We start from the raw sequence: 16,168 nt of genomic DNA, 5'->3' as shown, positions 1-16,168 counted from the left end.
CGCGTGTAGACGTCGGATTTGGCCATTATAATCTCGTTTATCTCTTTAGTATCTCTAGTATGTAGCTAGCTGGATTAATGCATTGGTCTGATTGCTGGAGATGTGGTGTGGTTGACAAAATAAGATACAATGTTGCGCGGGAGCATGTGTCGTTACGCGCGATGTGAGGCTGCGCTAAGGCGCTATGACCCCTCCTGCTTCTTCTTGATCTCGTCCAGTATGCTCTGAAGCACAACTTGTTCAGCACACGGATTTGTAGCAAAGTCTCATAGAAAGAGGGAGTATATGCGTTACCTTGACGCCCTCGCTCTCCCCGACGACGGCCTTGCCGTTCGTCCAGTCGACGACGATCGGCCACTTGAGCGCGGACGGGGTCGAGGACGCGGTCTTCACCAGCGCGTCCGGCGTCCTATTCATATATAACCACGCGCACGCGTTGGACCTTTCGGTCAGAACCGGGAAAACGGGTGAGAGGAGAGGGTTGCGCACGTGGGGGTGGGGGACCCTGCGCCGGCAGGATGGCTCGAGAGGAAGGTAGACAGGCCACCGTTCGCGGTGGAGGAGCCGCCGAGGTTGTAGTGCGTGAGCAGGGTGGTGATCTGGTCGGACGTCGGCGGGCGCTCGACGACCTGGAGGTCGAACTCGAGCGGTTTGCCTGGAGGGAGATAGAAAGGTCGTGTGAGAGAGCACGTACGGAAGGGAGAGACTCACCGTCCTTCGAATGGGGAGGGTAGGGATTGGAGAGCGCCGCTTGGAGGATCTGGAGGGCTTTTACGGAGGGCGGCGAGGACGGGTTGTGGCTACGGGTAACCGGGTTGGTACTCTCAGGGACTTCCGAGCGTCATCGCACCGACTCACAAGATGGAGACCTGGGGCTAACGTGGAAAAGGGGAGGTCAGTCATCCGGACAACGGAACGCGAATGTCGGAAGTAAGACGTACCAGTGAACGGGTGAATGACTTGAACATGGCGAGCAAGGACGAGGCGCAAGTCGAAGCAGACTCGTGTAAGTAGTAAGGCTCCAACCGTATACTATACATATATTGTCCATGGCGTATTTATACAGTTACGGTTATATACTGTATATATACTATATGTATACTGTATATATATGGTAACCTGGAGGCGCATATTACAACTACTCGTTAGCACCGTGTTTCTGACGCTTGCGTGGGGGGTCAGGGTTTTTCAGATCCAGTAATCCACTCTGAATCCAAACCTTCGTAAGGAGTGCTTTTTTGATCGTTTCCGCCTGCAGCGAGCTGCGAAGGTCAGAACAGATGTGTCGGGACTTCGAGAAGACACGCTCGACGGAGACACTGGTTGCCGGAATTGCAAGGTAATCTCTCGCCATACGAGAGAGAACAGGGAAGGTGTGTTGATTCATCTAAGCACCCCCATATAAGACAAACTTCTTTCAACATCAAGAATTGTGGGGACCGACCTTCCACCATTTAAGGGGTTCTTCCTGAGCGCATAGCTTCCCCTTGAGTTTGAAATATCGTTCCAGCTCTTCAACGGCATTGAAACGGGACTGAGCTGAGGGTGACCCCTCCATGTCTTCGTCTAGAATATCAAACACATCCGAGAGAACCGAAGCTCTTGAACTGGGTGCGGGTGACATACGCTTGCCCTCAGGTAGCGACTCTTGCTGGTGAACATCTTCCGACCTCAATTGCGCTTCGTAATTCTCCGCGATGTGTTGAACAAGAACTTCTGCCTTCAATGCCGCGTCACTATCATTGAGCTTCGAAAACCATTTTGAACGGTAATACGGATGAAGCACTGGAAAGAGTTAGGCCCATCGACAGCATCATTGGATTACTCCCAACATACCTGTTGCGATAGTATAGAGGCGATTTTTCTGGGCGAACCCATAATACTTCTTGAGCTTCTCCAAAGCGACAGTGGCTGCACGGCGAAATTTGTCGTTCATGCCAGTAGCTTCAGAGGTTGCGGTGAGGTGGTTGAACATAGTCAAGTATGTCGGCAATGCGAATGGCAAAGTGGGGACGGAAGCCAGAGACAAAAGCAAAGTAAGGTGCGCAAAAACCTGCACACCAGTCAGTACCAGCAGTGACATGTGAGAGTTTGCACACTCACCTCCAATATATCTGCAATATGTGAAAGTTCATCCCAGTCGTCATCTCCGAGGATTATGTCCCGTGTCTCCTTCGTTTCAATCACCCACTCATCAATAGGCTAAAGAACTTGTGAATCAGATACAAACCAATATGAAGGTATAATTATCTCACGTTGCGCAACTTCTGTGCTCGTCGGATCATTGCATGGGTGTAGTTCCACCGAGTACGAATATCCCGAACGACCATGAGCAAAATCACTTTCTTTTCTTCCTCAGTCTTCGCTTTGGCTAATTGGGTTGCTAAGGCGCGGAATCGGCTGCGCCGCTGAGGAGATGACACGATCTTGTTGCAAATTAGGCGTAACTATGAACCAGTTGTGAGATAAATACTGATCATGCCGAATCTGGCATACCTTCTTCAGAGCACTGGTTGCTTGCGATGCCTCTTGCTTGGCCATCTCTGCGGCGATGCCATCCAACTGCGCTCTTTCGGGTGCCGTTGGTTCATCTTTCTCTGCCCCTACCTTGGCCTCAGCCTCAAAGAACTGGAGCTCTTCGTCTTCCCCTTCATCGTAATGCAGAGGGGCGTCCGGATCTTCTTCATACCAGTCCATGCTGTCAGGATCATCCGCTTCATCGATTTCATGAAGGAATGACTGTACGACGAGATTGATTATGTGCGCGAGGCAACGGATATGGGAGTCGGTATTGATCGGGATGTTGTATTTTGACTCCAAGCATCGTCCAGCAGTCTTTACAAGAACATCGTTGACCGATGCATTGTCAGTTGTGAGACTAACAAAGTGCATCGATTGTTAGATGAAGTGCAATACAGAAAAGCTCTGAACTTATCTTAGTTCCACACCCCCTTGCTGAAAGACCGTCAACGAATGCTCTCCCAGCATATAAACCTTGATGTTGTTTATCCCGCAGTGGCTCGAAGTCTACGACCCGCTCCATTAGCCGCCATTCGTCATCTATAAAGGAGCCGACGGTGCACGAGAAGCTGTACACCATTTGGCGTGTCGTCCATGTGTCAGTCTGAAATGCGATTTTTGAAGACAATGTCTACGCGAGAAATTAGTATTGAATGCGGCCCATGTTGAGGAGGGGTCACACACCGAGAATTCGTGAACAACTTTACCATGGAGATCGTCATATATGCGGTTGAGCTCATTTCGTACTGTAGTGTCACTTGGGAGAGAATAGGGAATCTTGAGATACTGGAAAAGAGCACGGAGGATAGGAGATTCGCCTGTTGTCCAAGGCAGACTATCCTCTAAGATCCAGGCAGTGAAAATGCGCTTGAAGCCGTTGTATGAGGTTGGAATGGTGGGATTGAGCTCGCCCTCTCTGAGGAACTTTGCCATAATATCCCCCGCGGAACTATTCTTGATTTGGTTCTCAAGATTTGTTCCAGAAGGGTCACCATCCGCTGTTGCGCTTGGTCGCTTCCCTTTGCAGGTCTTAACGTGTCCCGCAAGATTATGAAGTGAAGGGAGAGATTCTTCATCGTCGAACGTGTCCTCGGAACCAACGGTGCGAACAACGGTGCGGATACTATTGAATTCATTTCAGCAAAGTTACGTGTTAGGGGCCACACCAAAACTCACTTCGGACAGTAGCGACACCGAAACTCCCACTTCAGCTCCTTCCCTTTAACAACGGCAACAGGATCGTGAAAGTGCTTGAGGCTGTGATTGGGGGGTCCCCGTCGTGCACCATGAGATTTCTCTTTTGCCTTGACAGCTCGAAGTGCCGAATCCCCATCTGATTCTTGGTCGGAACCTGAATCCGTACTATCGAGAACGATGCTCTTTCTTTTCTAAGGGTATGTATCAGTATGAATTCGAATTGGGCGAACAAATTCATATACCTGAGTGGGTTGTGATTGTGACTGCTTCGAAGCAGATTTTATACGCTTTGCACCGTCTCTCTTCCTCTGTAGCAACATCAGGAACATCGAGTTGCGCACAGAAATTGAACTTACCTTCTTCTGAATGGTGTTACCGTGATCGGTGTAAGACGTAACTTCCTCGCCATCCACATCAATAACCATACTCGGGCTACGCGGTTCCCGACGCGCCGGAGGGGGTTCATAGTCAGAGTCATGATTGTCCTCGTAGTTTTCGATAAATGCTAAACGAACGAGGATGAGAGACGATGAAACGAGAAGGAGAGAGATCTAACCAGGGACACCACTCGCTCCTGGTACAGTGATGGTCAAGCCAGACGATGTTGTCCTACATGTGTGACATTTGAGAGCTTTATCAGCGGATTCTAATAAAATACGCACCGTGTTACCACTTCTAGCTCCGCAATAATCTTGTCGAGCTTGGGCTCGACTACGATCCATGGCAGCGGAAGATGGCCTGACATAGTCTCTTGCAGGTACGACACGACCAGATCCATACCTAGTGCACCGCGGTGAATGGCTAAACGTCCGTTCTCGCGCTTATCTTCGCCGAATATCGCGTCAAATCGACGGTTGAATACCCTGAATATGTTGTCTTCATTGGCGTCGTTGAGTCCGGGCTGAATTGCGCCAAACTTCTCGGGTATCAGGTCCAAAGGTGTTGCCAGTGGTACAGACAGGGGAAGCTTAGCAGTGAGAGAAGCGATCAAGCGGACTTTGCTCTGGCACGCAGCCAGGTGCGGATCAGTCGGTGTAGACATGATGGATGCAGCTCGGGGGTAAGATCGACAGCTGTTTTTCATGCACATTTATACTCAAACGAACATACACCCACTACGTGAATAGCCGCTCAGTATTACAGCGTGCTCAACCAATGCGTACATTCCGAGCGGAAGCGATCTCTATCTCCATAATATCGTCATAGATATCTGCAGATTGTTCCAGTGTCGTAGTTCCGTGTTGTAATATAGGGAGGGAGCCGTGCAGCATGATACTAGCGGAACAGTAGCAATAGGATTGTTCAAGCGGAAGTGATCGATTCTTCGACGTAGTGCCGCATTTCCAGAGTCTAGCCCTCCAAATGCTGAGAGATCAGCATAGACAACTGCACGCAAGTTGGCATTGTGGAAGGCGAGAGCCAGCTACCAGTAGTAAGGGCGTCGTGCGCGGATTCGCGCACGACGCCTCAGAGTCACAGCCTCAAGCCACCGGCTACATCCTCCCGGTCACGGTAACCCCTGCAAACCGAACTGTATACGCAACCGTCTACCCTATATACATTAACCGTATACCGTAATCCCTGGTAGGTCTATATGTATACATAAACGTATATGGTATTTACCATATATACACAGTAGATAGAGGGTACGGTTGGAGCCTTAGTAAGTAGACTTGCACTCTACGCTCAGTTGGTTCTATGACGTCATGTATCCCGGTGCTAAGATACACTTATGGAAAGCAAGAGTGACCAGCTCATTTGCCGAGTTCATTTAGCTACTGGAAAAAAGGCGGGTGCCCCCCGCCTTCACCTTCGCTTGCATTGCCATTGCACGAGTAGATCGCATTAATATTCTTAAAAAAATAGTTTGACACGGTAAAAGCGCATCGCCACGAACTTAGCACCGCCACGGTTGCTGATGCTTACTAATCACCGGCATCCGAGATACCTGAGCTTGCTCAGGTAAAGCGAGGGCTGTGCAGTCACTGGGACCTCGGAGACCAGCTGTTTCAATGCATATACTGCAGTTATCAGTGTATGTACAGCATGAAGTCAAGGCCGTTCTGGACGTCCCCGGTTGGGTTGCTATTTCTGCTGACGACAATGCTATGGCAAGGCATAACCAGCATAAGCCATGCCGTGAGCAACAAATACTAGAGTTAGCTGTCTCAGCTGATATTCAATGTTCTTCCAGCTCCAGAAGAGCTCATACGAAAGCCAGCAGAGCTGTACTTCAATATTGGATACAACGACAACAAGATCATGGAGTTCCTTAGGGACCATTATGATGGGAACCTGTATGGATTAAGCTATGATATCTCTATCTACTTGCATTCAATCTTAATGTGTCCACAGCATCTACTCCCTGCGCAGGCTCAAAAAGCGCTGGGGATTACATGGGACTTGTCAACAGAAACACAACTTTGTAAGTATAGAAGCAGCCATCGCAGACATCCAACGAGCGCAGAGGGAATGAAGAAGCTCAAGTGGCTTCAGAACGGGATGCACGTATCCAGGTATGTGCATAGGCCCCAAGTGGTGAATGTTGCCCTGACTGATCTACGTCATTTAGAGCTTTGATTGTGGACTATCTTTGTATCCATGAACCACAAGCTGTGCATCAGTGTCAGGCGAGACGGTTCAAGCAGAAACAATTGTGGTCTGCAGGTCCCAACAATTGCTGGTCATGCAATCAACACGACAAATGGAAGTGGTTCGGGCTCTGGCTTCATATCTCTGTAGACCTCTGTACTGGTTACATCAATTGGCTTTGTATATGGTGGTGCAACCGCAACCACAAGCTTCTGGTTTCATACTACCTTGATCAGGTGAGGTCCATAGGAGGTGAGTGTTGCATTTCTCAATAATATCAAACTCTCATCCATACCTGTTTGAGTGTTCCCCTAGAGTGACCCTGGCCACGAGATTACTGGCATTGCTGCAGTTCAGACTGCTATTCAACAGCATCTCGATCCTTCCCTGGTGGGAACTATACAATACAGCTAGACAGGAAAGCCTGGCAATGTACGGTCAGAGATTGGATGGTCGATATTCAGGCGCAACTTTACAGAAGGGTTTGAGACCATTCTAGACAGAGGACTCCATGAGCAATGGTATGATCCTGATGACACCATCAGCGTGTACATTTTTTATGCTTGCTTACTTGCCAATAATATACTAAATGCAGCTGGAATTAGTCTCGTATTTTGCTGGCTGGTGATCCCATGGCTACAGGACGAAATCAACCAATGGGTCAAACTTTGCAACACTACATGCCCGTGCTGCTGTCGTGCACCAAATCTGTTTGGCGCTCGGACATAGCCAAAACACCCAAATTCACAACGTACTGTGATCACGTGATCAGAAAGTCGTGACGCGTAGACGCCATGCCCATAACACGCGTTCAGGAACAGGCAACCCCCACCATACTCACCAACTACCCAGTCAGTATGCAGGTGTTTAAAGCAATTGCCAAACATATATGGTGTAGTCTAACAAAATGGGCGAAGCCCTTCTCTGTCGATCCTCACCCACCCGAACGCACTCCGCTAGCCGATAACGAGACCACTGCGCTTCTCGCACAGGCCGAGAGGTCATCACTCCCTCAGTACATCAGGGTTCTGTTTCCGCAGCACCCCAAAAAGGTCAACCACATTGAGGTCCACATCACTACTACTGTCAAATTTGTACCAGAATACCAGACACGCCTGCCCAGAGCTTCTCCCTACCAGCCTATCGAGGCAGCCGACCTTTTCCTTCGTGCACCTCCTCTATGTTTGCAGTTCGTAGCACTCAACCCATGGCTACATGGTCCACAAATCTTCTTCCTACTCAACGGTCCTCCATTTGCTACCAACCTCCTGCAGCCCGGCAACGTAATATGATTACGTCTTATGTTTGGAAACAAGATAATGGTCGCTAGTGCCTGTATCTCTTACATCCTAGAAGAGAAGGTCAGAGACTACATCATCTATGTCACGCGGCTACACAAGAGATACCGCTCGCTCGACAATATCTTTGGGCAAATGGCCGACGCGTACTACCGTATCGCCACTTCAAGAAGCCGTATGCCCGTCGATTCAGGAGTAGGATACCTCATCGTTGTCGCCAAGTATGGCAATAATAAGCGCGAACCACAGCTTCCTCCCATCAAGAAGGAATATGGACCACTCCCCTTCGGCTGTCCTGTCGCCATCGCAAAACTAGTGGTTGCTACCAACGTCACTCTACATTTACAACGACACTCCCTTTCTCTCCTCCCTCTCAACGATCGACGCCTTCGCCCCAAAAACATACCCGTCAATATGACCCGCTCGTCCCTATTTATGGGTCACCCACGCTTATATCCCCTGATAGCCGACTATATCGAGGGGAAGGATAACACCGCTCAAGTAGATAGATCGCAAGTACCTCGTTTCAATCTCTCATATATCGCCTATTGCCACCTCGTTTATCAAGTAGATCGTTCGTTAGAACTAAAGAGTTGTATATGAACTGTCGTATATAGTTCGTTTCAGAAGTAACATAGCCACAGCCCAGTAGGTATAAGTACTGTCTTTGTAGTAGTAATGAGCAAGTACTCTTTTCCCCTCGAATCTGCCCCTTCCCTATAGTGCTAAGTTGCACTATATTCGTCTATCCACTGCAATAGTTGCAGTATCGTCATCTGCTTTATCTTCTCTTACATTCTCTGGAGCTCACTCGTGGAGCCCATCCTAATTTAGTCTTTGACCTTCCTATTTAGGTCATCCTCTCCATATCCTCTTCGCCTCTGGTACACAGCCATTCTACACAACACATTCCTCACCCGAACAAATCAGGCGATCTCCCGAGTCTCTCACAGACCCCGGAAACCTGAGTCTATTGTGTGTCCTTACACATTTATAGCACGACACCGCAACACAACCAAGCTCCTTCCCCATGGCATTCCCGAAATCATGATGCAACGACCAGATAAGTTTGGCATTAATGACTTCAAGGTATCACTTCAACATATCTGTGATTGATATAATGATCTCAACCTTGGTATAGGTTGTAGTCCCTCCACATATTTTTGACCAGGTGGAGACTCAACACACACCACCATTGGATCCCGTGTTTGAGCTGGTTCTGGCTCTCTTCAATGAACGTATTACACTCGTATACACTGTCCCGCCCCAAAAGTGTTTAGGTGCGGAACTGCCCGATTTGTAAGATCAGTAGGATAGAATTAGCTCAGTAAGCATAGTTATAATCATGTATCCAGATCACGCCCTGCTTACTACTCATGACTCAAGCATAGCGAGTCATCACAAACTTAGTCAGCCTTATGAGTCAGTATGACTCTAATGAGTCAGAACTCGACTTCGACGAGTCAGCACGACTCTAATGAGTCAGATGACTCTTATGAGTCAGCACATGACTCCAATGAGTCAGAAAGTGACTCAACAGGGAGCCGTGACTAGGAGCAGGCCAACTTCTGGAAAAGTATAAAATGTAGCCCCTCTAGCCCAAGAAAAAAAAAAGAAGTTCCCCCTACACGCACGCAGTCCGACAGAGCTCGTAAGCTCTCAGTTTTCTCTCAGACACTCCAATCAGGTCAAGAGTACCTGGTTTTAGTATTTCGACTCAGCACACAGCCACCAACAGCTATATTTGGTTTCCAACTCTCTCAGTCTCTGAACGTTCTCATTTTTACTTGGTTATTCTCTCTCAACACCTCAACACCTCACACGTACTATTAGCAGGAGCTAGTATTCAGAACCCAACCTTCCCACACCCTCACAACACTCTCACACTCACATCAAACACACCGATAAGCTTTATTGCTTGTCACATTCAAGTCAGATCAACTACTGGCCAAACTTATTGAGTAATCTCCGACTTAGATAGCCCGGGACTTCAAGACGGATATCATTGGGATCAAGTTAACTCACCCAGACTTACCAACTATCCCATCCATTTCTACTCACTCACATCCGTCAGACATGACAACGCAGAGATCAGACAGCCACCAATCACAGATCAGTCATCTTGAATAGTCTACTGCAACCTCCTGTCGTGTATCACAGCTCTGGCCTTCGATGACCCCATTTTCTCCAAACATCTACACCTGCCAGTCAGTGACGACTACGATAACAATAATGAAGAATACATAGTCAATGGTGCTTCTGTTGCGTATAGTGGTGAAGCTAGGGAGGGTGGTTGCTCCGATGCAGCTGACTACCCATATATAGACTTTACTGATGATGAGGATGAGGACAGTGAGGACATTGAACATGATTAAATAGTGCAGATGTATGCAGCATAGTGTCGTATACATTGCCTCAAAACCTTGGATCAAAGGTTGTGTGATTGTGACCACACCTCAAGGGTGGGTAAAAGCGAAGAAAAGACCGGAGCAAACAGGGCTTTTTCTCTGTTCTTACTGGCACATACAGTGACAGCAAAAGCAAACTCATATGGGGGATGGAACAGAAACTTTTGACTTTACTGCTACCAATGACAACCCTATACCCTGCGGCAAGTGCAAGGTAAACTTTCCCCAGGGCTGCTGCGCTACTATCGGGATACGAAGGGACAGCATGGTAGATTTCTATGCAAAGCATGTCAGGAATACTATAAGGATAAGAACAAGATATCAGGAGCCCATCAAGGTATTCCATCATTGTTCTACAGTTCCGATGTCTAAAGTTACATACCTACAAACTAGGTTCTAGGCTGAGCTCCCCAGCAGCTGCATCAGTGGCAAGTTTTTCACCAGAAATCAAGAAGCTCAATCATGCCGCATGACTACAGTGTATGTGTCACGGCTAACAGTCTTGCTTGTGTTGCACACCTAACCCCCTTTGGAGCAGACACTCCACGGAATGTCACACCCATCAGAAACCTTAACAACACAATGCTGCCTCCCCCGGTTCCTATCAATCGCGGCCCACTGCTTGGTATCCCTAGAGTTTTGGAATTGCTGGACTTATCTATCTTGACACGTCACGGTCCATCAACACCAGGATATCAGGACATACAAAATCTGTATGACGAGGCATGGAAGCAACTTTGAAATGCGGCATACAGTGACACTAACATGTTATGCGTAATAATCAAAGTGACACCTGAGACAATCGCAGTGCACGTTGCAGTGCTAGCCACAAAGCCTCCATCATTGCCTGCATTCAGAAACTGTGCATGCAAACAGACAGCCACGCACGGTTGACCAACCCCTATGTGCCACCTCCCAGCGCCACCATGCTGGGCAGGGAGAACACGAGATCATTATGCTTGATAATGGGTAAGTATAGCCATCATTATCTCTGTCCTGGAATTTCCTGACCATGCTCTGCAGTGCCCCAACATCGGTTTACAATGCCATAGGCCGGCACATCATCCATCACGGTCTTCACAGGCCATACAGTGCGACCGTGAATGCAGCTGTGATGGCTGCACCCAAGAGCCCTTGTGCAGCTTGAAACTGTATGTGTCTGCAAATTGCCCAGGGAGTCATGGCTGACTCTCTCAGTATGAGTACATGCTACACCGAGGATCCGTTCGAGTTCGTCTTCCTATTCTTCTAAGGTGCCATTCAGTGTTCTAGAACCTCTTCATCTCACAGGAACCGTGCATGTCAGCTGCCTATCTCCGGGATCAAGCTACTATTGATGCCCTTCGTGTTACCCTTGCACCTGTGCGCAAGGTGGTGGAAGGTATGAGCAGTCAGCATCTTTTGTCCCTTCTCTATAAGCGATCTCATACATTATAGACATCTTTAGGACAACCTTCCCAGACCTTTATGCCAAGTATGTCAAAGTCTTGGACGACCTCCTGCATAAACATCCCAACTCTGGTATTACTCCGCTGTTCCTGCCGTTCACATCCTTTTGCATGAACATTGGTGACATGGTTTGTGAGTGCCACAAGGACTGCAAGAATCTAGCTACCGGTCTCTGCTGCGTTATCCCATTCGGGAGTTTTGATCCCTCTGTAGAGGGTCACTTAGTCATTGAAGAGCTCAACATGGAATTCGAGGTAGCACCTGGCGTGCCAATCTTCTTCCCTTCAGCATTGTACACTCACTACAACACCGAGCTGATAAACTATGGTGTTCGTGGGTCTTTTGTTGCCTGGACTAGCGGAATGATCTTTCAATACGTGGACTTGAACTTCAGAGCAGTGAAGGATTTGTCAAAGCAGGAGGAGAAGGATTATAGAGTGTCGGTGAAGGCTAGGATTGATGCTGGCTTGGCACTGCTGATGTCTTAGTTTGTCCACGTGTATACCTTAGACTTATCTTCCTATGCCTAATGTCATCATCTGACAGTATTGCACGAACTGTAGTGCTAGTATATAGTCATACAGTTGCCTAGGGTCCCGGTCTATCTCAGTCAGGGATGACCTAGTTGAATCAGGAGAAAGAAATGGGCCACTTGAATGTATTCACATAAACAGAGAACTATGCTCTGTCCTTTTATCTGTACTGGAAATCTGTTCCCATGCTTATGGGGAAGTCACTGAATATGTCGTCGGTCTTCTGGGAGCGTCTTGTCGCTCTATCTTCTGGAAGCGTCTTGTCGCTTCAACATATCCAAATTCCTTTATCGTATGTCCTGGAGTGATACTTAGATCTATTGCCTAAGTCAACACTCAAAAGTGTCTTGTCGCTTTAACGTACCCTATTTCCTATATTGTATGTCCTGGAGTGATACTTAGATCTATTGCCTAAGTCAACACTCAAATGTCTTCTTAATCTTGCTCTTGCTGCTTAATACTAATAGAGACTGATCTACGGTCTCCTGTGATCAATCGTCGATTCTGGGTGAAAGTGAATTGATTCCCTCGGGCTCATATGCCCTCCTTTTATGCTAATTTGGCCATTTCCCCTCTATCCAATCAGATCACAGGCTTACTAAGCGCCTGCTGCGCTGCAGCATGCTTACTAATATCTGCAGTAAGCTTACTGATCTGCACAGCCTTGCAGCACAGCCCTGTGTTACCATAGCAATGTGTCTGAGTACCCACATATTCCCCTTTTCTGAGGTGTATCTAGACTACTCTGACCGTCTGATCCATGATATGTGATCATGATAGTGTAGTGAACAGTCAAATGTGTACATAAATAAAACTATTACACTACCCAAAAATATTTAAATACTAATGTGAGTCGTTTCTGAGTAATGAGAAAGAAACTGGCATAAGTAAGGATCGGCTACTATGATTGTAGTCACGCAAGTTGTACTCTATAGTAATTGTGAGTGGCTACCTATAGACTACATTCATGTTTCCCGCATGCATTCTACGTGTCTCGCACCTAACCACTTTAGGGGCAGGACAACGGACGCGATGGACGTGCAACGACCTCCGATGCATACTCGGTGCCATCTGACAAATCACAGACGGGTATGGCACCAAGCCCAGCACTGACCAACATCTCCAACCTGCATCAAGAGCAGGCTCCCAGCGCGGATGTCCCTGCGCAACCTGCGAAATCCAAGCGACGTCGCAAGCCTGCAGAAACCAGCGACACGGACTCGCAGAAGAAGGGGACAAGAACACCCGCAAGGGCGCCAAAGACACCCGGCAAGACCACGTTGAAGATTGAGATGAAGATGCCTGCGAAGGCAGCACCGAAGGGCCTCGGTGCAAAATCTGGCAAGAATGTACGCAAAGGCGGCGAGTCCGATGAGGACATCAAGGAGATGGACCCAGAGATGGCGAAGCGAGTGTTGGAGGGGATAGAGAGCAACTGGAGTGAGGAGGACATGAAGATACTTGTCGACTACATCTGCCGCGAGGATGTCTTCGAGGACTTCAAGCTCAAGAAGGATACACATGCCGTCAAGGTAGTTTTTGCTTTGCTTCTCAGCTTCCGTTGAGTCTCATTGCTCCACGCAGATTGCTCAGGATCTTTCGAATAACCGCAAGACAGCTACTCAAGTGAAGTCCTGGTGGAAATACCTTTTCCACAAGTACATCGCTGCATGGAGATTGGAAGAACATACCGGCAGTGGCGATGGCGACGAAAGCAGAATGGAGGCTCTTGGTAGTGACTTGGAGTCAAAGGTTGGCGTTAAGCTCCCGCTGTTGAAGAGTTCCAGCAGCCAATGGTCCCGCGAGACGCTGGAGGAATTCCGCGACTCATACATTTATATGTTATTGACACCGTGTAAGTTTCTTTTTAACTGCATTGCATTAACTGACCACTGTTCTAGTGCGCACGATCATCCTGAAGTGGTTCGTGATGATCCATTGAACGAGGCGACCTCACTCTCTGACAGCGAAGAATCGAGTATCCCCCCTTGCAAGCGTATTCATTGTGAGGGTTCGGAGGAAGATATGCTCAAGTCACTTGTAGACAGCATGAATGCTCAGACCAAGAGCAAGACCAAGCTTGAGGAGCGGGAGCTTCAGATACGCAAGGCACAGGCAAAGCACGAGGAAGAGCTTCATCAGATCCGTGTGCAAGAACTTGAGTTGCAGCAGTGGGTTAAGGTGAAAGAATTCCTTGAGTCACCTATCGCCGCTGTTCAGGAGTTCGGCAAGAGATTGGCTGCGCAGTTGGATAAGCATAAGGAGGGTGACCGTGAATGATCAACATAGTTCATCATGTTATAGCATTTTAATCCTTAATCACTTGTGAATTTCCATAGATTACTTTATTTCAATGTTTATCAATTGAGGAAAGCTCCCTATACATATCATCTCCTCTTCATGAGACCAAGAAGGTGCTTGCGCCGAAAGTGACCAGATCGATAGAGGTCGCTATCTGTCTCCTCTGCTACCTCATGCTGATGAAGTCAGTTGATGTGGCGAGCTACCCGAGGTGCCTCTCCCTCTTTCAGTCCCACAATCTTCATGGGATCATCCCCAATGGATGTCAGGATATTGTGCGAGACAAAAAGTGCTTCAATGGTCCTGTTGACTCGCCGGAGGTTGTGGCCAGGGATTAAACACAGATACTGAAATCGGCCCTTCAGTAGTCCAAAGGTGTGCTCAATCTTGATGCATATAGCAGACAGGTGCTGGTTCCAATGTTTCTGATGTTCAGATTCGTCAGAATCTGTTGTGAGATCAGGATCTGCAAATGGGCGGATGGTGTACATCGAGAGGGGATAACCTACAATTAACATTGTAAGCACAATAATGAAGATATCCAAAATATATGACATACCTTTGTCCACCATGATGAACTCTGTGTTCTCAAAATATTCTTCACGATGTTGCCATAGCCGGGACTGCTTGAATATGGTAGCATCGATAAGACATCCTGGCCAGCCAAGCTCATAGCTGGTTATGAAGTCTTCGTGGTCACATATGGCCTGAACTGAGAGCTACATAAATCAGCATTTGAGTGGTGTATTCACGTGGAGGTATGAAGACATTCACTGCATAGAACATTTTCCGACACCAGAATGACCATGGATTTCTCAGAGACCAATGAGCAAGCCTGAGAAGAGATCCATCTCCAATCCCAATACAACCAGGGAAGGTCTTGTCCTCCATCCACTGTTTGATTGTTGCCCGCCTCGCAGCATCTGGCCACTTGAGATACTGTGGCTTGAGACGGCGGAGTGCTTTGGACACACGGTCAAAGTATAGGAAGCTGCTACCTTCAGCTACCCCGATGATGTCGCCTATGGGTAGGGCTGTCAACCCGCCAACCTGCATGTAAAATGCGGCCATCTGAAACTTGACGGGACGCTGAGGCTGGCGAGGTGTGCTGGCAAAGACTGGATCACTTTCAATCAGGCCATGTATATGCCAGAATGCATCCCTAGACATGCTGTGTATTCGGAGCTGTAAGTTATCACATATACATCGAGACAGGATCTGTATTACCACATCCATATCCTGAATTGTTTCTCGCTAAACCCTTCTAAAAGCAAATTGAAGAATTCCTCTACTTGTGGAGCATTTGTCATGGCACGCCTCCAGTACCTGTCTTTCCCTGTTTCTCCGCATTCCCCACACACTCTTTTTACCCTTTCAGGTTTCCTAGGAGCTCCCAGACGCTCCTTCTATTCTTTTGGGCCTCCTAGGAGCTCCATACATTCTTCTATCCTTTCGGGTCTCCTAGGACCTCCGCACCTTGCGCGGCCTTCCTAGGCCATTCCACTGGTCACGTGCCGGGCACCCGAGGAGCCTCCCTCTCTCTCATTGGACCATCCCTCATGTTGCTGATGGATTACTCAGCTACTATATAGTCGCCTGTCGCACCAGGGAGCAACTCAGACTTGTTCTCTCAGTTGCTTCCCTGCCTTGTGTGACAGGTATGTGTATTCGTCTCGTATCTTTGTATATATGCTCAGTTGCTTCCCTGCCTTGTGCAAGAGCGTCTCCACCACCGTCCCGGGGGATCCGCACCGCTCCTAGGAGCTCCAGTGCGTACTCTGACAGCATTATATGGACCCCTTCTGCCCCATCTGCCATGACGTGGCTGATTCTGCTTGGTCTTGATCGTGAGTGCAAGCATGGCCTGCAC

General features: G+C 48.2%; 5 protein-coding genes across 5 annotated transcripts; 2 read left to right on the top strand and 3 right to left on the bottom strand.

Annotated features, from left to right (window-relative positions):
- Positions 1 to 182: 182 nt before the first annotated feature.
- Positions 183 to 968, bottom strand: PUNSTDRAFT_137199 (uncharacterized protein; the record flags this gene model as incomplete). The annotated part of the gene is made up of 6 exons (XM_007386835.1): positions 183 to 224; positions 295 to 442; positions 490 to 655; positions 712 to 800; positions 859 to 875; positions 942 to 968. 6 exons carry the CDS (start codon positions 966 to 968, stop codon positions 183 to 185), a joined length of 489 nt encoding a protein of 162 aa, XP_007386897.1.
- A 170-nt stretch (positions 969 to 1,138) lies between these two features.
- PUNSTDRAFT_73901 (uncharacterized protein) lies at positions 1,139 to 1,387 on the bottom strand (the record flags this gene model as incomplete). The annotated part of the gene is made up of 1 exon (XM_007386834.1): positions 1,139 to 1,387. The coding sequence occupies one exon, from the start codon at positions 1,385 to 1,387 to the stop codon at positions 1,139 to 1,141; it is 249 nt and encodes an 82-aa protein (XP_007386896.1).
- A 677-nt stretch (positions 1,388 to 2,064) lies between these two features.
- Positions 2,065 to 2,330, bottom strand: PUNSTDRAFT_73921 (uncharacterized protein; the record flags this gene model as incomplete). The annotated part of the gene is made up of 2 exons (XM_007386833.1): positions 2,065 to 2,202; positions 2,256 to 2,330. 2 exons carry the CDS (start codon positions 2,328 to 2,330, stop codon positions 2,065 to 2,067), a joined length of 213 nt encoding a protein of 70 aa, XP_007386895.1.
- A 9,259-nt stretch (positions 2,331 to 11,589) lies between these two features.
- Positions 11,590 to 11,952, top strand: PUNSTDRAFT_73904 (uncharacterized protein; the record flags this gene model as incomplete). Its single annotated transcript, XM_007386832.1, has 1 exon — positions 11,590 to 11,952. One exon carries the CDS (start codon positions 11,590 to 11,592, stop codon positions 11,950 to 11,952), a length of 363 nt encoding a protein of 120 aa, XP_007386894.1.
- A 1,136-nt stretch (positions 11,953 to 13,088) lies between these two features.
- Positions 13,089 to 14,277, top strand: PUNSTDRAFT_137197 (uncharacterized protein; the record flags this gene model as incomplete). The annotated part of the gene is made up of 4 exons (XM_007386831.1): positions 13,089 to 13,529; positions 13,582 to 13,852; positions 13,899 to 13,920; positions 13,965 to 14,277. 4 exons carry the CDS (start codon positions 13,089 to 13,091, stop codon positions 14,275 to 14,277), a joined length of 1,047 nt encoding a protein of 348 aa, XP_007386893.1.
- Positions 14,278 to 16,168: the final 1,891 nt, after the last annotated feature.

This window comes from Punctularia strigosozonata, assembly GCF_000264995.1.
Source record: "Punctularia strigosozonata HHB-11173 SS5 unplaced genomic scaffold PUNSTscaffold_12, whole genome shotgun sequence".
Lineage (NCBI taxonomy): Eukaryota > Fungi > Basidiomycota > Agaricomycetes > Corticiales > Punctulariaceae > Punctularia > Punctularia strigosozonata.
The sequence above is the reverse complement of the archived record's forward strand: the minus strand, read 5'-3'. Positions and strand labels throughout refer to the sequence as shown.